The 26,479-nt window shown below is 40.3% G+C and overlaps 1 protein-coding gene across 2 annotated transcripts in view; it reads right to left on the bottom strand.

Annotated features, from left to right (window-relative positions):
* ATP10A (ATPase phospholipid transporting 10A (putative)) overlaps positions 1-26,479 on the bottom strand; it is a 297,371-nt gene that overhangs the window by 79,733 nt on the left and 191,159 nt on the right. For both annotated transcript variants that reach the window (XM_033948248.1, XM_033948247.1), the window contains exons 8-9: positions 17,816-18,033; positions 4,224-4,418 (exon numbers count right to left, since the gene is read on the bottom strand). In XM_033948248.1, coding sequence (XP_033804139.1) covers positions 4,224-4,418; positions 17,816-18,033 — 413 coding nt within the window. The remainder of the gene's footprint in view (positions 1-4,223; positions 4,419-17,815; positions 18,034-26,479) is intronic.

The raw sequence follows: 26,479 nt of genomic DNA on the forward strand, positions 1-26,479 counted from the left end.
CTTTATGTCACATTTATAAAATGGAAAGATTCATTGAATTGCAAAGAGGATATTTTAAGAAGTTTCAGGATGTGTGGAAACCATTGACAAGATATTGTACAGAGTAAATGGATACGTTTCCCTTAAATATATCAGTTTAAAAGGGTAGGGTGGGGATTGTGGTATTGATGTGTATTTATATGATTATTACCGTATTTTCGCGGATATAACGCGCGCGCTATACGCGTTTTTACCTACCGCGCATACCCCTCGCGCGCTATATGCCTGAGCGCGGTATACAAAAGTTTTTAAACATAGTTCCCACCCCGCCCGACGCCCGATTCACCCCCCCAGCAGGACCGCTCGCACCCCCACCCCGAACGACCGCTCGCACGCGCTCCCACCCGCACCCGCATCCACGATCGGAGCAAGAGGGAGCCCAAGCCCTCTTGCCCGGCCGACTCCCCGACGTCCGATACATCCCCCCCCCCGGCAGGACCACTCGCACCCCCACCCCGAAGGACCGCCGACTTCCCGACAATATCGGGCCAGAAGGGAGCCCAAACCCTCCTGGCCACGGCGACCCCCTAACCCCACCCCGCACTACATTACGGGCAGGAGGGATCCCAGGCCCTCCTGCCCTCGACGCAAGCCCCCCTCCCCCCCAACGACCGCCCCCCCCAAGAACCCCCGCCCGCCCCCCCAGCCGACCCGCGACCCCCCTGGCCGACCCCCACGACCCCCCCACCCCCCTTCCAACCCGACCATGTGCCTCAGGCCGCGCCCCCAGGTGGGACCTAAGGCTCCAGGGCCTATTCTAATTGGCCCACGCGCCTTAGGCCCCACCAGTAGGCGGAGCTTTAGGACGGATGGGCCAATCCGGCCTCATTCCTTCGTTGGCTGCCTGCCGGACAGGCGGGTTTGGCTCCCGTCTGTCCGGCCAACTACCAAAGGTACGGGGAAGGGGGGTGGGGGGGTCGTGGGGGTCGCGGGTCGGCTGGGGGGGCGGTCGGAGGTTCTTGGGGGGGGCGGTCGTTGGGGGGGAGGGGGGTTTGCGTCGAGGGCAGGAGGGCCTGGGATCCCTCCTGCCCGTAATGTAGTGCGGGGTGGGGTTAGGGGGTCGCCGTGGCCAGGAGGGTTTGGGCTCCCTTCTGGCCCAACTACACAAAGGTACGGGGAAGGCGGGTGGGGGTGTCGTGGGGGTCGGCCAGGGGGGTCGCGGGTCGGCTGGGGGACGGGCGGAGGTTCTTGGGGGGGGGCGGTCGTTGGGGGGAGGGGGTTTGCGTCGAGGGCAGGAGGGCCTGGGATCCCTCCTGCCCGTAATGTAGTGCGGGGTGGGGTTAGGGGGTCGCCGTGGCCAGGAGGGTTTGGGCTCCCTCCTGGCCCGATATTGTTAGGGAGTCGGCGGTCCTTCGGGGTGGGGGTGCGAGTGGTCCTGCCGGGGGGGCTGTATCGGACGTCGGGGGGGGGGCATCAGGCTTTCAGGATGGGGACAGACCTTCAAGGGGGGACAGGACTTCAAGGGGGGACAGTGCACGGAAAGTCAGGGGGGGTGAACGGAGAGTCGGGACAGCACACGGAAAGTCAGGGCAGTGCACGGAAGTCAGGGGGGGTGAACGGAGAGTCGGGACAGCGCACGGAAAGTCAGGGCAGTGCACGGAAGTCAGGGGGGGTGAACGGAGAGTCGGGACAGCGCACGGAAAGTCAGGGCGGGCGAAAGGAGCGTCGGGCATCATGCGCGGTATACCCGTGAGCGCGGTATACAAAAGTTTTTGTCCATATCATCGTGATTTCTGCGCGCTATACCCGTGTGCGCGTTTTACACGGGTGCGCATTATATCCGCGAAAATACGGTAGTTATGTGGTAGGGAGGGATGGGAGGTGGTAGGGTAAGAAGTTATGTAATTAACCAAAGATAGAATGTAAGTGAAATTTGCATTGATTATCTGATTGAATATGTACTTACACTTTATGTAATTTTGAAAATGAATAAAAATTTGGAAAAAAAGAAAAAAAAAAAAAAGAACTATATTTTGCTGAAGCATTTTCAAGGAAGTTCCCTTTAATTTGCCAGTTCCACTATTCTCGCATCATAGTTTAAAGACGAAGCTTTGATGAGAGAATAGTGGAACCGTCAAATTAAAGGGAACTTCCTTGAAAAAGCGTCGGCAAAACATAGGAGTCCTTTTATCAAGCCGCGCTAGCGGGGTTAGCGCGTCGGACATTTCATCATGCGCTAACCCCTGCGGCCGGCTAAAAAACTAATGCCTGCTCAATGCAGGCGTTAGCGGCTAGCGCGGCAGGCAGTTTAATGCACAGTATTATGTGCGTTAAATCCCTACCGCAGTTTGATAAAAGGACCCCATAGTTCTGTGTCTTTGACAAGCTAAGTATATAAAAATTTAAAACATCTTAGTATTATAAATAAAACAAAGTATTTAACATTTTAAGAAAAATCTTATTAAAATGTAATAGAAGTATTTGACCGATGACTATTATGGTGCTATGAGTGTGTGTGAAAGTTCAATACACGGAGCAGCACTGCCAAGGTCTGAGATGCATCTAATTAAGATATGATGGTATAGAAGGTTCTTTGAGTTTATACCTTAAATAAGTATTGTGAGATTGTCAGTGCTGTGAAAATTCCCGTTTGGCATCTATTCCTTTTGGAGTTTACAGGTAGACCAGACTGGGATTTTGGCGCTCTTATCACTGGCGCCCTGGACCTGTGCCTCACCTGGTCCATAGGTTGAGCCGGTCCTGTTAGTCACACATATATAGCAGCAAATCAGCACATCTGGTAGCTCACTGCACGGAGCAAGCTCATTAGCTTGGAGTATTACTGAACAAGTACAAGTTCCATTGCAAAAGTGGAGACACAAAGGGACAGATTCTATAAACAGCACCTACTGTATGATGAACTCTCCAAAACTCACCCAAACATACTGTATCATAAGCACATAAGCATGGCCTCTGCCGAGTCAGACCATAGGTCCATCATGCCCAGCAGTCCGCTCCCGCGGCGGCCCCCCAGGTCAATGACCTGTAGTGATCTATTACTCAAGAGCATTTTGTCTTGTATAGTAACCCTCTAATTGTACCCCTGGATTCCCTTACCCCTCAGGAATTCGTCCAATCCCTTTTTGAAACCCAAAACCGTACTCTGCTCAACCACCCCCTCTGGAAGCGCATTCCAGGTGTCCACCACCCTCTGGGTAAAGAAGAACTTCCTAGCATTTGTTCTAAACCTATCTCCCTTCAATTTTTTTGAGTGTCCTCTAGTTCTTGTTGCCCCCGCCAGTCTGAAGAATCTGTCTCTCTCTACCTTCACTATACCCTTCATGATCTTATAAGTTTCTATCATATCCCCTCTAAGTCTCCTCTTTTCCAGGGAAAAGAGCCCCAACTTCTCCAGCCTCTCAGCATACGAGAGGTTTTCCATGCCCTTTATCATTTTTGTCGCTCTTCTCTGGACCCTCTCGAGTATCGCCATATCTTTCTTTAGTATCCACCTGTAAACCCCAGCAATAGCCCTTATGCCTGCAGGGGTCATCTTAATGTAGGTACAGCAGGTTTTGGAGGGCCCACCATATAATAGAAGCAAGTTAGTGACATCGATACCTGAAAATTTTAATGTAAAATTCATTACAGTACTTCTTAGAAAAGCCCCTCTGTTCTCTGGGCTCAAATATCTGTGTTAACATCTGAAGCTGCTTGGGCTGAGAACTTTTCAGCACCCCCTCAAAATACAGGCTTGATTGTACTGTTTGTTTATTTTTTAACATCTTTGGGTGGGACGAAGGGGTCAGTGACCACTGGGGGAGTAAGAGGAGGTCATGCCTTAATCCCTCCAGTGGTCATCTAGTCAGTTTGGGCACCTTTTTAACCTATAGATGCTTTTAAAACACGTCTAGCTCCAAATGTCTATATAAAAGCTCAGGACCTAAGGCCGCTCAAAACACGCCCCCTTAAGATTTGAACGCACTGGAGACAAAACAGCCAGAAAGACATCTAGAAAGTCTATTTTGAGAATGCCCACTTGGATGTTTTGACTAGCAAGACATCCAAGTATTGGTTTATGCTGTCTTTTGGACATCTGTCTTTTATGAAAATGAGCCCCACAGTCAAGAAAATAATACAATATTTTTTCTCCATTTTTTAAATTCTGTTTGATGTAAAATTTTGGAAACACAATAAAAGCTAAACATATATATGCATGTTAACTTTCAGTGCGACTCACTTACCTTCCGTCTTGGTTGGTTGGGAGATGTGACGACGACTGTATTACAGATTGTTAAAGCTATGAAGAAGTCAAATATGTTAGACTGTTCTGGTGTGAGCTGGGACAATGGCTGTTCATGATTTCTCATGATTTCTAAACATCGGGCACAATCATTTACTTTCGCCAGTAGTTGAGGATCGGGTGTGATATCTTTTTCCTGAAAAATGAAACGTGTATTTTAGCCAATTAAACTTGGACTTCTTTCTTTAGTGTGCTAGAACTTAGGCAGCTAAGCTTAATCAGGTTGCTGAAATACAACTGTCTAATAAGGTAATCTTCTTCTAATAGATCCCAATGAGAATTTATCCACTGCTTCTGGAAACCACATATGATTATTATTACATGAATCTGAAGACATGCTCAGTTAGAATGGAAAGCAGACGCTCTCTAGCTTTATTAGATTTTCAAAATGATACAGTGGTGCCTCACACAACGAACTTAATTCGTTCCAGGAGCAAGTTTGTTATGCGAAAAGTTCGTTATGGGAAACGTGTTTTCCCATAACAATACATGTTAAAAAAAATTATTCGTTCTGCAGCATAAAATATGCTAAGATGACATAAGAAAAGATAAATTTGTCAAAATGGTGAAAATGGTGGTCTTGCTGAGGCCAAACTCTTTGACGAGGTCACACTGTTTTACCCCACATTCACTCCTTCTAATTATTTCCCGTTTCATTTCAACAGAAATCACCTTCCTGCTTTTTTTAGAAGCCATGATATATAAAAAAATATTGAGTTTATCTTAAAAGGACGACTGCCGTGATACGTGCGTGCGTGCGTGATTTAATTCGTAATGAAGAACGATTGCCGCGATACGTGCTTAAGTTAAGCGCAGTGACTAACGACTGCCTGCAGTGCCTGCGCGGAAGGATGCAATACATCGGCAGCGATCGTGGAAGCTCGGGCGACTTTGTTGTGTGAAACGAAGTTCGTTGTATGAATCATGACATGAAGTTCGTTGTGTGCAGCGTTCGCTGTGCGAGGCGTTCTTTATGCGAGGCACCACTGTACATCTAAGAATATAAAAGGCTTTTTTGGAGACCAATATTTTCTTCCATTCTTTGCACATGAAACATATCTATGTTATGTCAGGTATTGGGCGGGGTGGGGCAATTTTATAATACATGCAAATAAAAATTTCCAAAACTCACCTCTTTTATCTTCATTTTCTAAAGACAGCACAGGTGCTTACGTATGTTTATAAATATACAGTACATTCACAGAACTATTCCCAGTGGTGCATAACTGCTCTCATACAAATTTACACCTGCTCTAGAGCAGTTACAATTGCAGTATGAAGTTTTTTTGTGTGTATGTGGCTACGTATGTATGTGAGAGGTAATGCATATGGATAGGCACTAGGCACCTCCTATACCCTTCCTTTCCTCCCCAACCAAAATTACTGAAGAAATCTGGAGTCAGATAAGTGTGGTAGTCAGTGGCAGCACTTTGAGCTTCTGATGTCAGCACCATAAGCATACACAGTTTTCACAGGCTCAAAATGCTATGACTGATGCCTGCACTGCAAGCTTAAGAACACTAGAACATAATTGCCATACTGAGTCAGACCAAAGGTCCATCAAGTCCAGTATCCTGTTTCCAACAGTGGCCAACCCAGGTCCCATGTACCTAGCTAGATCCCAAGTAGTAAAACTGATTTTATGCTCTTATCCTAGGAGTAAGCTGTGGATTTCCCTAAGCCATCTCAATAATGGCCTATGGACTTCTCTTTCAGGAAATTATCAGAGCCTTTTTAAACCCTGCTAAGCTAACTGATTCTCCGGCAGCGAATTCCAGAGTTTAATTACACATTGTGTGAAGAAATATTTTCTCCAGTTTCTTTTAAATCTACTACTTAGTGGCTTCATTGCATGCCCCCTTGTCCTAGTATTTTTGGAAACAGTGAACAAGCAATTCACATTGACCCTTCCTCTCTGAGCACAATACCATAACACTTATCCACGCCCTCATCACCTCACATTTAGACTATTGCAACTCGCTACTCTCAGGCCTTCCGCTTAGCCATCTTGTTCCCTTCCAATCCGTCCAGAATTCAGCTGCACGACTCATATTCTGGGAGAGCCGCTTTACCCCTCTCCTAAAGTCACTTCATTGGCTTCCCATCCGTTTCCAAATACAATTCAAACTCTTAGTTACCTACAAATGCACTCACTCAGCTGCCCCTCACTATCTCTCTTCACTTATCCCCCATGAGCTCCACTCAGCTGGTAACTTTGGCTGCCAACTCCAAACTCCATCCCTTCTGCCTTGCTGAGACGTATGCTTGGAACAAGCTACACAAATCCCTACGGTGGGCTCCATCTCTGACAGTGTTCAAGGCCTAGTTAAAAGCCCACCTCTTTGAGAGTGCTTTCGACTCCTAACTCCTTTTATCTTGCATCTCCAACCCTATATGTCATGTCTGTCTGTCCAAGTTAGATTGTAAGCTCTTCTGAGCAGGGACCATCTGTAAATGTCAAAATGTGCAGTGCTGCGTACACCTTTCAGCACTATATAAGTGATAAGTAATAGTACCCTTTCCATTCCACTTCGAGTCACTGGGGTCTGGATTTCTTCAGCTAGCAGGGCTTAGTGATCCCCACAAATGTTGCACCTGGCTGCTATGGAGCTTGAGGCAAAAGTAAGAGTCTCAGGCCTTTTATGAAATACTGACTAGCTTAAATCTACACTGAAAAGTACACTGAGAAGGTGTGTACTTTGCCAGTAGGCATAGCTAGGGGTGTGGTCTGAGCAGAGAATAAGTAGAACACACAAGTAAATGTGTATCTTATGGCAATTAGATACATGTGAATACTCATTTCAGAAAGCTGCAATTTACTATCAAGCATCCACATTTTGCAGAGATTTCAAGGGGTGGAGTTATGGGGAGGACTAAATTCTTCATATGTAGTCCCCCAATTTATACCCTAATTCTATATATGGTGCATATAGTACCCCAAGGCTTTGGGATCAAATCCCAGAGCTGCTCCTTGTGACCCTGGGAAAATCACTTACCCCTGTCTTTTACAAAGCCCGATAGTGCAGGCTACTGCAGAAACTGCCCCAAAGCCCATAGGGATTTAAAGGACTTTGGGGTTTTTGCTGTGCAGCTTAAGGGGAGGGGGGTCAATCCTCCTTTGCTCCAGATACAAATAAGTGCCTATGTATATGTAAACCACTTTGAATATGTAATCTCAAAAAGGTGGTATACAAGTCCCATCTCCGTTCCCCTTTCATGCAATATCTTTAAAAATAAACATATATCTCAATTCCACCACAGCTCTGCTCAAATGTTACATAAAAGGAATGAAAATGCATGGACTCAAGTCAAATATGTGATCAGTTTTATGAATACTCCAAAAAAAGGCTTGGATATGATTGGACCAAACCAAGTCACATAACCAAAATGGGTCTCACTAGTGCCTCAACATTGAGTTAGCTCAATCATCTGCAGAATGAAGTTTACCAACAGCTTTTAGAACAAGCTTTTTTAATTTTTCAACCATATCCATCACTCTAAAAACTTTACGAGTTTTAAAATGTAAAAAGACAGAAAGTAATTTCAAACTGATCTAAAGTTATTTACAAAACATCTCCAAAATAAAAAGAGAGTTTCAATGCATTTTTTAAAATCAAATAAAAAGATTTTAGATTAGTAAATGGAAGAGGAAAAGATGACAAGGGAGCTTGCTGCATTTAAGGCTGACATTAAGTTCTGAAGTCATTAATTTTATTGTGAGTTTTAAGTAGCATCAATGTATGTAGCTCATTCAAACTTCTGTGACGTCTTTCCATTTTTTTTTATTAGCTATTCCAACCAAAGCATCCGTGAGTCCTCTATCTTATCTCCTAGCTTAGGATTTTACTATTCCCAGATTTAAATTTTAAATATAAAACAGTGTTTTATCCTAGTTGGCAGTCTTACTCAGAATCATGATTTGGAACTCAGGGCTAGACGCATTAAAGCTTCCGATTGTCTAATGATTGTCACGAAATCCTACATACTTTCGGGCCTCCTAAAGCAAGAGCAACAGCACTTTGGCAGCAAATAGCCTGTCCTAAGCTCTGCCTCTTGCTGGCCATCCGCTGCCACTGCTACTCCTGCTTTAGGAGGCCCGATGTCAGAGCTCATGGTGAGGGGGGGGGGGAATGTGTCAGTTGGGAAGTGAAGCATTAGGCGCAAGCGCTGTGAGTACCCTCAGCTCCATGGCTTTAGGGGGTTCCCTGGGGGGGCCCCCCGAAGGCCAGAATGTTTTCGGCCTCTGCTGCATAATCCCTCTGCCTTGGTCCATCCCAGACCAAAACAGGACGTGATGTCAGAGAAGGGGGCGGGAGCACAGCAGAGGGAACATGCAGCAGAGGCTGACAGCAGCCTGCTAGAATTACCGTACTACATCACCGGCAAACCTCTGCAGGCTGTAGTTTTGAAAGTGAGACCAGGAGGCCAGGGGGAAGCCAGACAATGGTGGAGAGAAGGGGGAAACATGCCGGCCTTCGGGGGGCTCCCAGGTGTAGCTATTAGAAGTGCACAGAGGGAGGGGGGTCCAAAGAGAGGGGCATATGCTGGACTGAGGATGGAGGGTAGGGGAAGAAATAAAGTGTCTTAAAACAGAGGAGAGGGAGATATATGGTGGACAATGGAATGGAGGGAGGAAAATGAAAGGGAGAGAAGTTGAATCTAAGAGATGGTGTGGAGGGAGGGGGAGATAGAAATACTGGATGGGGGAGTGGTCAGTAGAAAAATGCTGGACTGCGGGGATGGAGACAACAAAAGGAGACGTGCCAGACCTCCGGGAGAGGGAAGGGAAACAGAAAGAGAGGACAGAGATGGATGGTGAGTATGGAGGAAGAAAAAAACGTCAAATAGGCAGAAGACCTGGCAAGCAAGTTAACAGAAAACAAGCAGAAACCATAGCCTGGAACCAACATGATTTGAATAATGACCAAACAAAAGGTAGAAAAATAATTTTATTTTCTGTTTTCTGATTACAATATATCAGATTTGAAATGCCAGAGCTGGTGTTAGAAAGCGAATATGAGCTAGGATCTGAGAGGAAAAGTGTTTTTTTGGTTTATTTTGTTTACACCACAGCGCCAGCGTGAGTAGGAGAGGGCAAAGGGGGTGGGGTGGGTGAAGAGGCTACAAAATAAACCTGCCAGGACGTTTGAAAAAAACCCACTGTGCTGTTTTTGGATGGTGCAGGGGGAGTTTCCACAGTGGAAGGAAGGAGTGGGCATCCCTCCTGCCTTTATTCTGTTTTCGGGATAGGTCATTGAGGTGTGGGTTGTTGAGGAGGGACAGTACAACATTTTTTTTAATGGGGCAGATATTGTGTGTGTATAACACTTGCACAACATCTGTGCCATTAAAACATAGAAAGAAAAAAGCCCTAACAGCTGAGTGGCAGGAGGCTGCTTTGGTGCTTCCTCTGCTGCTCAGCTATTCAGGCTTCCCCAAACTGGCTTTGCGCATTTGTCATTGAAGTTGCTCTCAGAGCTACTGGTCAGACAGGATTAGGGCAAACCTCCATGCAAATCAGAGCTGGCCGAAAAAAAAAATAAAAATTGGCCAACAGCGACTCACACGGTCTTTTGATCTGTTGTTGAAACAGATCATCTGGTGCTTTTAAAAAGATGCTTTTCCTGTGTCCTCCAGTAAAACCTGACTCACCATAACAAACTTCCCCTCCCCCCCTTTTTATCAAGCTGCGTTGACGAGCAGTGCGAGCTAAATGCCGAGCTGCCCATAGGATTAGAATGCACAGTTCGGCAGCGCACCATGATAAAAGTGTGTGTGTGTGTGTGGGGGGGGGGGGGGTAAAGTTATTTTTTTAGTTGAAAACCTGGATATTGTTTCTTCCTCGTATGAAGAGAACAGTTGGGATCAATTTTCACACAGTCCCCAAATGCTTAAGATAGGAGCCAAACTGGTTTGATTTTGGCTAATTGCCATACTGAATCAAACCAAAACAGCCCAACAAGTCCAGTATGCTTTTTCCAACAGTGTTCAATCCAGATCGCAAGTACCTAGCAGGATTGCGAAAAGTAACTGTGCTTTATTTGTTTTTATCTGTAATCTGCTTAAGTTTAAGCAGAATATCAAATTTTTAAATAAACACATCAAGGGGCGTGGCTTGGAAGCCTAACATGGTGGAAGCTTAAACAGTGAGCTCGGTACCTCCATAAAGCCTTTGATGTACTACGGATCAAAAGATTAGTTAACTTGTCTAATATTGAAGCGGATAACTTACAAGAATGTCTTCAACGCGTCAAACAAAAAGTGAGTCGGCATTTAGGGGAGGCAGCGCGAAGAGGATTAAAGCCGATATGACAACTCCCTCTAGAGTGCCGTTACTGCAGGAAGAGACTTCAGACAACGCAGGCATTATAGAAGAACTGAAAACTATAATGCTAGAAATAAAAGAGGAAGTTGCCACCATTGCAAAGAAAATGGAAATCGCTAATGCTCGACAGTGCAAGTGGAAAAGAGAATAGAGGAAGTAGAGGAAACCCTGATGCAGTGTAAAATGGATCATCAGAAAATTCAGCATATGGGAAAACTGATTGAAAATATGGAAATTAGGTCTAGAAAGAACAATTTGAGAGTTTTAAATTTACCGGAAGGATTGGAGGGGAAAAATACAATCTCTTTTCTGGAAGGAATTATACCTAAATTAATGCCACTAAGCCAAAGGTTTCCGTTAGAGATAGAGAGGGCTCATAGAATCCCTGTGAAGTCAAATACAAGAGGGATTCCAAGACTGTTAATATTCAGGGTACTGAGATACCAACAAGCTATTGAAATTTTAAATTTGGCTAAAGCTAATAATGAAATACAATATAAAGGGGCAAAATTAATTTTTATTCCTGATTTTGCTAAAGCCACTGCAGAAAAACAGAAAAAATTCCTTCAATTAAGACCTAAACTAAAGGAGTTAGGAGCAAGGTACGGTCTTATGTACCCTGCAATAATGAAAATTACAATGGACAATAAGTCTTATCAATTTGAAGAACCAGAAGAACTTATAGATTTCCTCAACCAACAAAAAGAACCAATGATTATGTGATTTGTGGGGAAACATGTGAATGAAACAGAAAAAAAGGGATAACAGAGCATTATTTGAAAATAAGTAACTAACAAGAAGAGATGAAAATAAATTATTAAATAAACTATTATATAATACCAGAATATAAATATTGATTGACAATATTATTTAAAATGAATTTAGATTTAATGATAATCGCTGAACATTGGAAATAGTATGGACTCTGACAGATGTAAGTTTAGCTGTGAAGTCCTGATACAAAACAGATCGGTGTTCGGTGATCAATTAGAAATGTCTGATCTTTGTTGTGTGAGGAATTGTATGGTTTGACTAACGCTTTTTCTTACTAAAAGGAAATCTCATTTCAAGAAAGAAAAGGATGACTTAAATACTGCACCATATTGACAAAACATGAAGGAAATCTTCAGTAGCTGAAAATGGAAGTTTTTGACCAGCGCTTTTATTTACTAAAAGGAAATTTATCGGCAAGAGGATAAAGGCTAATGAAAAGATTATATTACTGTACCGAAAAGACATGAAATAATCTTTCAGTTCCTGAAGAAAGGTATGATCTGATCTGACATTTTTTTGTTTTTCACTGACTACAAGGCATATTATTTGTAAGAAAGAAAATGCTACCAACTGGATTACAGTACAGTAAAGGTAAAACTTAAGATATCTCAGGAACGGAACGGAATGGAACGGTTTTGTTCAGTATTTTAACTGAATACAAGGAAATAGCGTTGGTAAGAAGAAAAAAAAAAGGAAAACTGCTTTAAGAAGACTAGGAATTTACTGACAATGCTGTGCTGATAAGACATTAAAGGGAAAAGAACTCATACTGAAATAAAATTTGTTAGCATTATCTTTGATAATTGAGGGGAAGTATATGCTGCGTTAGTAATAACTGCCAGCATTGTCGTAAACAAAATACTCAAATCGGAGATGAAATGAAATCTACAATATAAAGGAGGATCAGCAATAGATTTGATGTCATTGAACAAATGTTCTTTATTTATGGGATTTGACAAGTGAAATTAATAGGATGTGTTTAAGATAAATTATATAAATTTATTTTATATAATATAGGAAGTAAATTGAAAGAAACGAAGGCTTTAAATTTATGTTAGTTTGGAGAAATATAAGATTTATATGGAAGCAAATTACATAAATTTGAAGTTGGAAGAGAAAACATTAATAGATTGAAAATATTAAATAATTTCAGTTAAGATATAGAATATAAGGAGAATAATTAACCTTTGTGCTTTAGGGTTCAATTATTTTTAATGAACTCGAATATAATATTGTATGGATTATATTTGTATGCTTAAATTTTTTCTCCATTAAGATTATAAATTTAAATAATATGATTTTAAACGTTAGAGTTTTCATTATATCAATTGAAATATTTTTCTTTAGGTACATTTAATTAAAAATGAAATGAGATTTTCAAGTTATAATGAATAAAGGTTAGGTAGAAATATACAATTTTAACAATTTGGATAGTGATAGAAGGGAATTAAATAACTCGTTAATGTTTTTTAACAATTAGTAAGGGGATATAAGGGTATGAAGAATAATTAATTTGTAGCTTTAATCAGATATTGTGTAGTTATATTTATTTTATTAATTTTTTTACAATTAATTTTAAATTGTGATTTTGTTTAATATGTCATTAAAAGTAGGAATTCTTTTAGATAAGGTTTTGGGGGGGAGCTTTGGGGGTTTAGCTTCACATAAACACTTCCAATCAGTCAATATTCATAAGAAGGGGAGGGAGAGGGTAGGGGATAAAGGGGTAGGGAAATGGTGTTTTATTGACTTATTGGAAAAAAAGGGGAATTAATGGAAATATGTTTTAGAATATTAATGATCTGTGTAATGGTGTCTAATCATATTAAATTAAATACATTTAAATATCATTGTTGGATTATACATTTGGAAGTAGATGGAGATTAAGGTATTTTCATTGAATGTCAATGGCCTTAACCATCAAATAAAAAGGGAAAAAAATGTTAGCTTTCCTAAAACAGCAAAATGCTGATTTGTATTTTATTCAGGAGACGCACTTATCAATGATGGAATCAAGAAAACTGGAAGGGGGTTGGGTTCGCCAAAATTTTTTTGCCCCTGCAGTTGGCAAAAAGGATGGAGTTGCCATATTAATAAATAAAAAAATGTACAACTAATTTTCAGCTGATTGATTCAGATCCTTTGGGTAGATGGGTACATGTAAAAATGAGCATGGGAAATACTACCCTGGAACTGTTCAATGTGTATGCCCAAAATACGAATCAAATGGAATTTTTTTAAAGAATCTACAACAATTACTTCTCCCACTGGCTACTTCTAATTTAATAGTGGCTGGAGATTTCAATGCTGTAATGGATCCATTAATGGAAAAAAAAACCAAGTAAAATTTTGAAGTCACTAGGGTTATATAATTTGGCACAATCTTGTAATTTAATAGATATATGGCGTATACTTCATTTTAATGATTGGGAATTTTCCTTTTGTTCACAGGTCCATAACTCTTTTTCAAGAATAGATTATATTTTTGTCTCGAATCAAATAGTTCAGCAAGTGACAAAAGCCACCATAGATCCTATCATTTTATCTGATCATGGTGGTGTATGGATTGAATTTCAGTTTGATGAGCAAGATTATTGTAAGTCTGTTTGGAGATTTGATACTACTTTGATTGCGGATTCAAATTTCCTTTAAGAATTTATATTAAAAATGATTGAATTTTTTCAACTTAATACTTCAGAAGATATTAACATAGAAACGTTATGGGATGCATTTAAGGCTACCATAAGAGGTAATATTACTTCATATTTGGCATATATTATAGAACAACTTTAAAAACAATTTTATAATTTGAAAAAAGAAATTAAACATTTGGAAAATAATTAGTTGGCAGGCTTTATTAAAAGCAAAAGGCAAATATGAGATATCTTTTAAATTCATAAGGAAAGATTTGTTTTCCCAACAAACTCAATATTATGAAAACTCAAATAAGGCGGGAAGATTATTGGCAAATTATCTTAAAGCAAAGAAAAGAAGAATAAAAATTATCGCAATAAAGGATGAAAATGGAGAGACATATACTAAAATTGGAAATATTTTAAGTCAATTTCTAAATTTTTATAAAGACCTATATTCTTCTGAGCCTTATGGAGATAGGGAAAAAGATGGTTTAGAATTTTTGAATCTAATTATTGGACCAAAGGTTCCTGAACATATAGAAAGAAGTTTAAAGGAGCCTATATCACTAAAAGAATTAGTAACAGCATTGAAGTCTCTTAGAGTTGGATCCGCTCCAGGTGGTGATGGTTTCACAGTAGAGTTTTATAAATCATTTCAAAGTACCCTATTACCTTATTTATTAAATTTATATCAGTTTCAACTGACTAAAGGTACTATGGCAGAATCATTAACAATTGTTTTGCCAAAGCCAAACAAAGATCCCACTTTGGTTTCAAACTACAGGCCTATCTTGTTAATCAATGTTGATGGAAAACTTTTAGCTAAGATATTGGCTTTACGATTGGCTAAGGCTCTCCCTTTTATTACTGAAAAGCACCAAACAGGATTTGTTGCTAAGAGACATTCTTCTAACAATACTAGATTGGCTTTTCATATGTTAAATTTAACAAAAGCCATGAATGATTCGGCTTTCTCTGTCTCTTTGGATGCGGAGAAAGCCTTTGACCGAGTTGAATGGACTTTCATGTATCAGTCATTAGATTGGTTTGGTATCGGTTCAGGATTTATACAAATGATTCAGATGTTGTATAGCTTCCCTGCTGCAAGATTATACATTAATAATAATTTATCAGAGCGTTTTAATTTGCAGAGGGTGGTTAGACAAGGCTGTCCCTTATCTCCTTTGCTTTTTGATATTGTCTTAGAACCCTTGTTATTAGCCATTCAACAAGCAAAGGGGATACAAGGTATTCCTCGTACAGATTGGGAATATAAAATCTCTGCATATGCAGATGATATACTGCTTTATTTGAGGAATCCAGAAACTACCATTCCATGCTTGCTTGAGTTGATAGAGAAATTTGGAAAATTTTCAGGATATAAGATAAATTGAAGTAAGTCAGAAATTCTTCTACTTAATGTGCATTATATTAAAGGCTTATTTGATTCATTCTCATTTGTATGGAAAGAAGATGGATTAAAGTATTTAGGTATTAGAATAAAAAACACACTAGAAGACATAATGAAAGAGAATGAAATTTTTTTATTAAAAAAAGTAACAGAAACGTGCGAGCAATGGAATCCTTTATATCTTGCATGTGGTTTGTTATCAAATGAGTATGATACCAGTTTTTTTCAGGGGTCCTTTTATAAAAAGTTAAATGGTATTCTTACAAAATTTGTTTGGCTGGGTAAAATGCCTAGAATTGCCTTAGTATCTTTACAAAAATCAATTGCGGAGGGTGGGGTAAATTTTCCAAACTTCTATAGGTATCATTAAGCCTACATTTTATGCCAGGGTATGTATTGGGTCCTCCCAGAGCTTATGGATAATATCCCAGATTGGTTGTATTTGGAATGGCGACTCATGTTTCCTATAAACTTATCTCATGTTCTTAGTATTAAAATGCCTAGGAAATATAAAGAGAATAGAATATTGATGGATACATGGAAAACTTTGTGTTATGTCAGCAATTTAAGTCCAAACCCAATACACAAATCAACAAATCAATCTTTATGGCTAAACTCCAAGATTCAAGTTGGCGGTTTTAAAATCATATGGAAGCATTGGATTATTGCAGGTATACGGACTCTAGGTGATGTTATTTTAAATGGTAAACTGCTTGATTTTTCACAGCTGCAACATAAATATGGTCTTAACAAATCACAAAGCTTTAAATGGTTGCAGCTGAAGCAGGCTATTCCAGAGGGGTTCCCTGAATGGAAAAATCTTAACAATCAGTATAGTCTGGAATTCTTATGCTTTCAAGCGGATTTCTTGGGACACCAGGCTGCACAGTGGTATAAATTGATGTCTAGATTTATGAATAAAAAACCAAAGACTGGTCTTAGAGACATTTGGAGCATTGAGATTAAGCATCAAATTTCTGCATCTCAATGGCCACGAATTTGGTCTTGGAGAATGAGATGTACAGTGTCTGCATCTATGAGACAAACTTGGTTCTTTTTGTTACATAGAGCATTTTGGACCCCAGTTAGATTACAAAAGTTGGATAGCTCTAAGTCTAATAGATGCTGGCATTATAATCTGGAAGCAGGGACTTTAGATCATTTATTATACTTTTGTCCCTGTATCAGGGCCTTTTGGAAATCAATTTGATCACAAATTAATTGTTTATTAGAAAATCATATAGCTCTATCATATGATACAATCCTATTTGGGACGTCAATGAGAATAAAAAGTCAAATTTCATCAAATAATAATAAACTTTTATTAATAATGACAGGAGTCGCCATTCAACATATCACCAGAAATTGGAAAAATTACACAAGACTTAATTACACCTTCTGGTGGAATTTGTTGTGCCATATATACAAAATAGAAAGAACAATTGCCATACAAAAAGGGAATTATAATAATTTTAAGAAGATTTGGGGGCCATTGACAACTTATTGTAATGATTAGATGCTTTTTTACATTGAAAGTATAATTATAATTATGGGAGGGGGGTGGTATGTAGTTATAATATAGGTTTAATCAATATCTATGAATATAGCACATGTATGTTATTTTTTGATTATAATATCTGTGAAAAGGGTGGGTGGGGGAGGAATATATTTTATGTATTTAAGATGACAATAGAAAGAATTTCAAGAGATGTGTATGATTCAATTGATGTAATATTGTGTACTTGATGTAGGATGAAAAAATGAATAAAGAATTGGAAAAAAATAAATAAACATCAAATAATTCACAAATTTAACAGACTATGCTGCTTATCTTCCCCCCCCCCAAGTCAAGCAGTGACTTTTCCCCAAATTAATTTTAATATCAATATATAGATTCTTCCTCATGGAAGGTAGCTGCTTTTACCACAATCTCTGGCAATGAATTCCAGAGATTAAATTATGTTAGATTTAGACTTGTTGCTCATGTGTTTAAGATTTAGTTGAATACAATTAGCCAGCTTGCTGAAAATCAATGTCACCCGAATAAGTTCTCTCTAGCCAATTTTGTCATGAAAAATGAAAAATTAAGTGGCTAAAGCTAAGTTATTTGCTCAGTGGGAGGAAATCTTTCCAACTACATGTTTATCTAGCTAAGTCCTCATGTGGCCGAGTAGATCTTTTTGAAAATCCATACCTAAATGTCAACCAAAAATTTAATATTGTGTAACATAGTAACATAGTAAATGACGGCAGATAAAGACCCGAATGGTCCATCCAGTCTACCCAACTGTACACACTCTATAAATTAATAATTTAATTTAAGTGGTCCTTTTTCTTAGATATTTCTGGGCCAGAAACCCAAAGCTCTGCCTGGTAGTAGTACTAACCATTGGGCTACTGAAAGCAGTGTGCTTGGATAAGATGCTTGCTCTTTTTGCCTCAGCTCTACTCCCTGTGCGTCTGTGAGATTTAGTGCTCTGGGTGCGATGAACATTTTTAACACTCTGATGGCTGGCAACACTGTCACGGTGGGATGCTGTCCCTCCCTTAGCCACAATGTCGTCTTCTTCAGAATCAGCCTCCTGATACATCGCTAAGCGCCGAGCTACAGGTAAAAAAAAAAAAAATTTCAGGAATTAAAAAAGTTCTCAAGATATACTGGAAACTCATATCTGTCTGGATATGAATACAGTTTCGCTTATGGTAGAACAACCTTATAAATAAGGTTGAATTTTGTAAATATAAATTATCTAGTACCAAGGTTCTTAAACCTGTCCTGGTGGACCCCTACTCAGTCAGGTTTTCAAGATATCCCTAATAAATATACATGAGGCAGATTTGCATATAATAGAGGTGACAGGTATGCAAATCTGCCTCATGCAGTACTCCAGGTAAGGGCGCACCATGGCCCGTCTCTTTCTTAATCATTCCCAGCATTCTGTTTGCCCTTTTCGCCACCGCTGCACACTGCGCGGACGGCTTCATCGTCTTGTCAACCAGTACTCCCAAGTCTCTTTCCTGGGGGGTCTCTCCAAGTACCGCCCCTGACATCTTATATTCGTGCATAAGATTTTTGTTACCAACATGCATCACCTTACACTTATCCAGGTTGAACATCATCTGCCATATCGCGGCCCATATGGGCATGAAGGTTTTTTGTTGTTTTTTTTAATATGGCACCTAGGTCAGGAAGGTGCATATGTACTTATCTACCTTTATTTTAATTATTTAAGACTTTTTAATCCATCTTTATCCAAGGCGGCTCACAGTAAATCACAGACATTTCAGGGATTTGAACATTTTAAAAATCACATAAATCAGCAAAATTCATAAGATTATACCATCTCAGCTTATACATTACATCTCAACCGCTCATCTACTACATTACTTCACTAAAGCAGCACAAATCTGATTACCTTCTGAATATCATCTTTTTTGCAGGTTAAGTATTAACTTAAGAAGCAGGATATTAGCTTAGCTTAAAAAAGATTGAACAAATGGGTCTTAAGCAACTTTCTAAATTTATAAAAGTCTCGCTAATTTCCTACACGACACTTATCTGCTCCAAGGCAATTATCACTTTTCCACATAACTTTAGGAGTTACTTGGGTGTTTTATGAAATACACAAATGCTGCTCCCGCCCAACTCCACCCCTGAGAACGGCAAAACTTGTACAAGAAAAAAGTACATGCTAAGCATCAAATAGCAGATGCTCTTATTTATGCATGTATACCCCTAGGTGATTTTAGAAACATCTATTTCTGTGCACAGAATACCGTTTTGCACACACACACACACACACACACACACAATAAGGTCTATACTCATACTATTACTCCTTTCATCTGCAACACCTTCTAGAAGGGGAAGAACTTCACAAACAATTGTACAAGCAAAATCTCAGGCAAAAAGCAGAATGGAAATTTAGAGACACTACTTAAATTTGACACCCCCAGATAAGTTTCACAGCGCTTTCCACTTGCACAATTCCATGGATTAATTCTTAAAATATATACAAGTTTTATATGTGAGTTTATTGATAATATGATTTAACTATTTATTTTCTGTTTGCCATATATTTTATTTTTAACATCTAGGTTTTGTGATTCCTAAAAATAATAATAATAACTTTATTTTTCTATATTGCCATAGTCAGTCGACTTCTAGGCGGTTCACATCATGAGAAGGCTGGACATTCAGTGAATTACAAATGCATGAGGGGAATGTTACAGGAGAAAAGGGTTGTAGGGGAGGGAAAGTAAGGGGGGGTAGGAATTGCCTGAAGAACTGCTTAGGGTTTGAAGGGGGAAAAAGCGTAGAGAGGGTGGAATAGTCTGTTTAGGTGATGAATTTATCAAACAGAGCGGTTTTGATAGATTTTCAGAATGCATGGTAGGTTTGTCTGGTTTTATTTATGTAGTTTCCCAGCCAGGATTGTTGTAGGTTAGCTTGGAACATGAAGGTTCTGTCAAGGTAGGATTTGTATTTGCAGCCAGTAATATTAGGATAGGTGAAGATGTTTTTGTTTCTGGTTGTTCGTGTGGGGTTGTGTAGAGTGAAGTAGGAAGGTGAAGGTAGGAAGGTGCTAGGCCCCAGATTTGCTTGAAGCAGATGCATGCAAATTTGAACTGAATTCGCGCTTCCATTGGTAGCCAGTGCAGTTTTTTGTAATATGGGCTAATGTGGTCTTGTTTTCGCAGTCCGAAGATTAGTGTTATGTACTAATGTACATGCAGTGTTATGTACTAATCTCAGTTTTTTAAATTGTTTTTTTGTGGGATACCCAGGTAGACGATGTTACAGTAGTCCAGGGTGGATAGGATCAGCGATTGCACCAGTAACCTGAAGGATGTTGTGTCAAAGTATATTTTAATAGTAATAAAAACAGGCATTCATGCTGAAACACGGATCTGCGTCAGGTCCATTTGCTCAATCATCTTATCCTCTGGTGGACTTTGGGTCCATCTCTTTAATTGTGCTATCCTCTGGTGGTTACTGTGATTTGAAATTTCTAGGCCTTGTGCCTTTTTGCAGTGACTGACTTTTTAATAATACCCCCACCCACCCATCCGCAGAAGAGGTTTTTACTGCTAAATGCTCCAACACTCATAGAATTCTTATGAGCATCAGAGTAGTGTCGTAACATTTAGCGCCCCTGGCTGAGGTAGAAACCTCTACCACAGCTTAGTAAAAGAAGGCCTAAAATATTAGACATTTTTGCCTCATTTTTGAAACCTTTGGTCTATTCCTACTATTATATATATAGTATGCTTTGTTTTTTAACATAATAGGGATTTGTCTCTTGTTGCTTTTCTTACTTAAAATTTATTTATTCCATTTCTGCATTGAAAGAAAGCCACAAAATAGCTACAAAGCAAAGTATTATGGAAAATTTAGGGGTCCTTTTACTAGCTGCGGTAAAAAGTGGCCTTACCATGCATTTACACAGGTTTTTCCCATGCATAAAGGCCATTTTTACCGCAACAGGAAAATGCCCAATATTCTTTTTTTCCTATTAATGACCATGGACTAATGTTGCCATTAGAATGCGGCCATTAATAAAATTATCACATATGCACTTACTGACGCCTATTTTGTAGATAGTAAGGGCTCACATGGTAATCCTGTGCTTTACAGCATGCGGTAATATGAACATGCTAATTAGTGGAGGAATAGAAACATAGAAAATGACATATGGCCCATCCATATCATCTGCTCTCCCCCTAAGACAGGAGTAGGCAATTCCAGTCCTCGAGAGCCGCAGCCAGGTCAGGTTTTCAGGATATCCACAATGAATATGTACGAGATGGACTTGCATGCACTGCCTCCTTGAGATGCAAGTCTATCTCATGCATATTCATTGTGGATATCCTGAAAACCTGACCTGGCTGCGGCTCTCGAGGACTGGAATTGCCTACCCCTGCCCTACGAGATCCCATCTCTTTTGTTTTTATTTTTTCAGCCACCTGTTTAGAGAACCATAACGGTTTCTTTTTCCTCTTGCTTTTATTAACTTTCCTTTCCTTTCATAGAGTTCAGTTGCATTTTGTTTTGCTCCTTTCAGCTTGGATCACAGTCTTTCCACTTCCCTTATATCCTACCATCCCACCAGTTCTTTCTTCAGGAATCCTCTCATTTTACTGAAATCTGCATGTTTGAAATCCACGACTTTGAGTTTTGTGTGCCCACTGTCCAATTTAGCTCTTACATGACCTGCGTTAAAAAGTAGCGGGAACACTCCTACTAGCTGCCACATTAAATTTGCAGCTACAGTGTGGTAAAATTTTGGGTTAGACCACAGTAACTGCAAATTTTACTACTGTTTAGTAAACAGGCTCCCTAAATCTACTTAGAAAATATCAATAGCTCATACAATTTGCTTTGGGTTGAACAAAATAAATAGGTCAGTGATATTTCTAATCAATGATGACAAAGAGTTATGGGTGATAATTTGCATCCCCACTTTCAGGGAAAATCCCCGTGTCAGGGAAATCCAGTTTCATGTTTAATAGGTATATTTCAGTGTGATAATCTGACTAACAGGCAAAGAGCTTTTTGGAAGCAGCAGAATTCTCATTGCCAAAGGCATGGATGCAAGCATAATACATTTAACACAGTTGAAATACTGTACTTTCACAAATGATATTCTGCTGGCCAAGATTGTTCTGGTATACGTTTGTTTCCTGACACCTGAACATGTTTTCCAAAGTGGCCAAATCAATCTGTTCAGTATTCAGAAAGTTAATGCCTGGCAGAACATCTACATTCAGAACAAATTTTTTAAAAATTAAGGAAATATCTTTTCATTGAACCAACTTAATGAAATTCTTGATTAGCTTTCAACAGCTAACACCCACTTCCTCTGGTCAGAAAGGAAAGGGAGTATTAGCTCCCAAAAGCTAATAAAAAAAATGTGGCATATTAATCCGATGAAATGTATTGCCCCTACTAAACAAAGAGCTCTCTGGACCAGGAGAAGCTGGAAAACTAGCAGCTAGTATTTTAACATCCTTTTCCTGGAAAAACTTATGGAACAGATAGTCTGTATTCAACTCAATGATTGGTTAATGAAAGAAACTGGCTTGACCTGTGTCCGTTTAGTTTCATACCTAGATATGGAACTAAGATAATGTTTATTACTCCACAGAAACAACGACAGGGGATTCTTTCACATCATAAGAACATAAGAATTGACATACTGGGACAGACTGAAAGTCCATCAAGCCCAGTATCCTGTTTCCAACAGTGGCCAACCCAGGTCTCAAGTACCTAGCTCAGGGGTGTCAAATTCAGGCCTGCAGGCCAAATTTGGCTTGCAGAGTAATTAAATTTGGCCCACCATTCCTTCCTTCCCTGCCAGCTTCCGGGTCTCATCTTCAAAATAGCCTGCAGAGGATCGGCTATAGCACATTCCCTCTGCCACGATCCCGTACATCAGAGGAGGTTGCGGGACTGCAGAAGAGAGAACGTGCTGCGGAGGCCGAGGCAGCTTGCTTTGAAGATGAGACCGGGAAGCCAGGATGGAGAGAGGGAAGGAACGGCAGGCCAAATCTTGAAGGTGAGACCAGTAAGAGGAAGGGGGAAACATGTAGGCCGTCCAGGCAGGGGGTGTGCCCTGGTGTAGAAGTATACGGAGGGAGGGAAGGAGGTGTCCAAAGAGACGTGCGTATGCCAGACTGAGGGGGGGAGGAGAAGAAATAATGGGTCTAAAAACAGAGGAGAGGGAAAGAGATGGTGGACAATGGGATGGAGGGAGGGAAAGAACAGAAGGGAGAAAAGTTGGACACAAGGGATGGTGTGGAGGGGGGATAGAGATACTAGATAGGAGGGTAGTTGGAAAGGGAAAGGGAGGGATGGTGGGGAAGAAGGGAGAAATGCTGAATGAAAAGGTAGTTGAGAAAATGAGAGATGGTGGGGAAGAAGGGAGAGATGCTGAATGAAAAGGTAGTTGAGAAAAGGAGAGATGGTGGATCTGGGAATGGTGGGGTCCATCGATGAAGCTGCAGGGATGGAGATGAAAAAAAAAATGGAAATATGCCAGACCACCAGGGGAGGATAGGGAAATGGAAGAGGACAGAGATGGAAGATGGATAGAGAAAGACGGAGAAAAAAGAAAATGATAAATGGACAGGAGACCATGGCAAGCAAGTTACCAGAAGACAACCAGAGCCTGGGACCAACATGATTTGAATAATGACCAGACAACAACAGGTAGAAAAAATAATTTTATTTTCTGTTTTGTGATTACAATATGTCAGATTTAAAATGTGTATCCTGCCAGAGCTTGTGTTAGATAGCCAGCGTGAACTAGGACCTAAAAGAGAGAGGAAAAGTCTTTTTTATTTATTTTGTTTACATCACAGAGCCGGTGTGGGGTTGGAGAGCTTGTAACCCTATACTTCTACTAAGACTAAGAGGTCCTTTTATTAAGGTGTGCATTTAGCATGCGTTAAATCGGTTAGCGTACCTTAATAACAGGCCTCCTAAGTATCTTAATAAAAGATTCAGCTTACGACTTAGCCTGTTTTAGATTTTGGTCCCTTATGTGATTGAGTTTGATGCCCCTGACCTAGGTAGATCCCAAGCAGTAAAACAGATTTTATGTGGCTTATCCTAGGAATAAGGAGTGGATTTCTCCAAGCCATTTCAATAATGGCCTATGGACTTCTCTTTTAGGAAATTATCCAAGCCTTTTTAAAACCCCGCTAAAGTGGGCCGAAAAATGGCAGATGAGCTTCAACGTGGGGAAATGCAAGGTCATGCACGTGGGGAAAAAGAACCCGATGTTCACATACAAAATGGGGGGAACACCACTAGGGGTTAGTAACCTGGAGAGAGACCTGGGAGTGATGGTAGACGCAACACTGAAGGCATCGGCGCAATGCGCCACAGCCTCTAGGAAAGCAAACAGAATGCTGGGTATCATTAAGAAGGGTATTACAACCAGGACGAAGGAAGTTATCATGCCGCTGTATCGTGCAATGGTACGGCCGCATCTGGAGTACTGTGTCCAGTACTGGTCGCCGTACCTCAAGAAAGACATGGCGGTACTTGAGGGAGTACAAAGAAGAGCAATCAAACTGATAAGGGGAATGGAAAATCTCCCATATACCGACAGATTGAAGCAGTTGGGACTTTTCTCCCTGGAGAAGCGAAGACTTAGAGGAGACATGATAGAAACCTTCAAGATCCTGAAGGGCATAGAAAAAGTAGACAGGGACAGATTTTTCAAATTAAGGGGCACCACAAGCACAAGGGGGCATTGGGGGAAATTGAAAGGGGACAGGTTTAGAACAAACGCTAGGAAGTACTTTTTCACTCAGAGGGTGGTAGATACATGGAACGCGCTTCCAGAGGCTGTTGTAGACAAGAAAACACTAAATGGTTTCAAAGAAGGTTTGGATAGATTCCTAGAAGAAAAAGGGATTGGGGGGTATAGATAGGTATAGACCATTGCTCAGTCAATGGGCCTGATGGGCCGCCGCGGGAGCGGACCGCTGAGCAGGATGGACCTATGGTCTGCCTCAGTGGAGGCAACTTCTTATGTTCTTATGTTCTAACTGATTTCACCACATTCTCCGGCAATGAATTTCAGAGTTTAATTACACGTTGTATAAAGAAATATTTTCTCCAGTTTGTTTTAAATCTACTACTTAGTAGCTTCATCGCAATCTCCCTAATCTAAACTAAAACTAAACCGAAACTTAGTTTTATACACCGAGTCATCAACTAATTTGGAGCTCCTAGTATTTCACATCTATCCTTTCCACTCTACTCAATATTTTATAGACCTCTATCATTATCACCTTTGAGCCATCTCTTTTCCAAGCTGAAAAGCCCTAGCTGCTTTAGCCTTTCCTCATAGGGAAGTCATTCCAAACCTTTTATCATTTTTGTTGCCCTTCTCTGTACCTTTTCTAATTTTGCTTTTTTTTTTTTTTTTTTGAGATACGGTGACCAGAACTGCACACAGTATTCAAGTTGCAGCCATACCATAGAGCGATACAAGGGCATTATAACATTTTCATCTTTGTTTTCCATTCCTTTCCTGATAATGCTTAACATTCTATTTGCTTTCTTAGCAGCTGCCGCACATCAAGCTGAACGTTTGAACGCATCCTCAACAATGACACCTAGATCATTTTCCTGGACAGTGACTCCTAACATAGAACCCAGCATCACATAGCTATAGTTCAGGTTCCTCTTTCCCACATCAATACTAGTGTTGCTGGATTTCTCAGCAGTCTCCAGCATTGTAGACCATAATATCATGCTGGCACAGCTCTCAGAGAGCAGGTATCAGTGGCACAGGATTTGAACCATTCAGATACAAATCTGTCAGACAGACAACAATCAGTCCTATTCAGCAACAGCACATCACCTTGGGTGAGAACTGTGGAGTACCACGGAGATCCATACTGCCTCCTATTTTATTGAATTTTTACATCAAGTCTTTAGCTGAGCTGCTTCAGTTGATGGACAAATGTTTATCTATGCCAATGATCTTCAATCGCTCATACCAATCAAACCAGATCTATTCACAGCTTTGAATAAACTGCCTGCCTAATAGGAACTCAGGAATGGACCAAATAAAAACCCCTCTGAACATAAGCCAGTCCAAGATTCTGTGTGGTCCTAACTCAAGCAGATACCCGATTTCAAAATACAATTTGGAAAGTATGAATTTCCCTAAAATCATAGGTCAGGAATCCTGAGATACTGCTAGACTAATCACTTAGTTTGATCCTGCAAATTCAAAGTCTTTACAAAAAAAAGCTTCTACCATTGCGGCAAAATCTCTCCATATATTGAAAAGACAAGTCTGATTACAGTGATCATGCCATGATAATGCTAGATTACTGTATTTTTCGCTCCATAAGATTTACCTGACCATAAGACGCACCTAGGTTTAGAGGAGGAAAACCAAGAAAAAAATTATTATGAGCCAAATGGTGTACTAATATATTTAATAAAATATAACATATGGGGGTGAGAAAGCAAAATTGGCTCATCACACCACAACCCCTGGAGCCGACTCTGTTCCAGGTAT

Source organism: Geotrypetes seraphini, chromosome 6 (genome assembly GCF_902459505.1).
Source record: "Geotrypetes seraphini chromosome 6, aGeoSer1.1, whole genome shotgun sequence".
NCBI classification, from domain to species: Eukaryota; Metazoa; Chordata; class Amphibia; order Gymnophiona; family Dermophiidae; genus Geotrypetes; species Geotrypetes seraphini.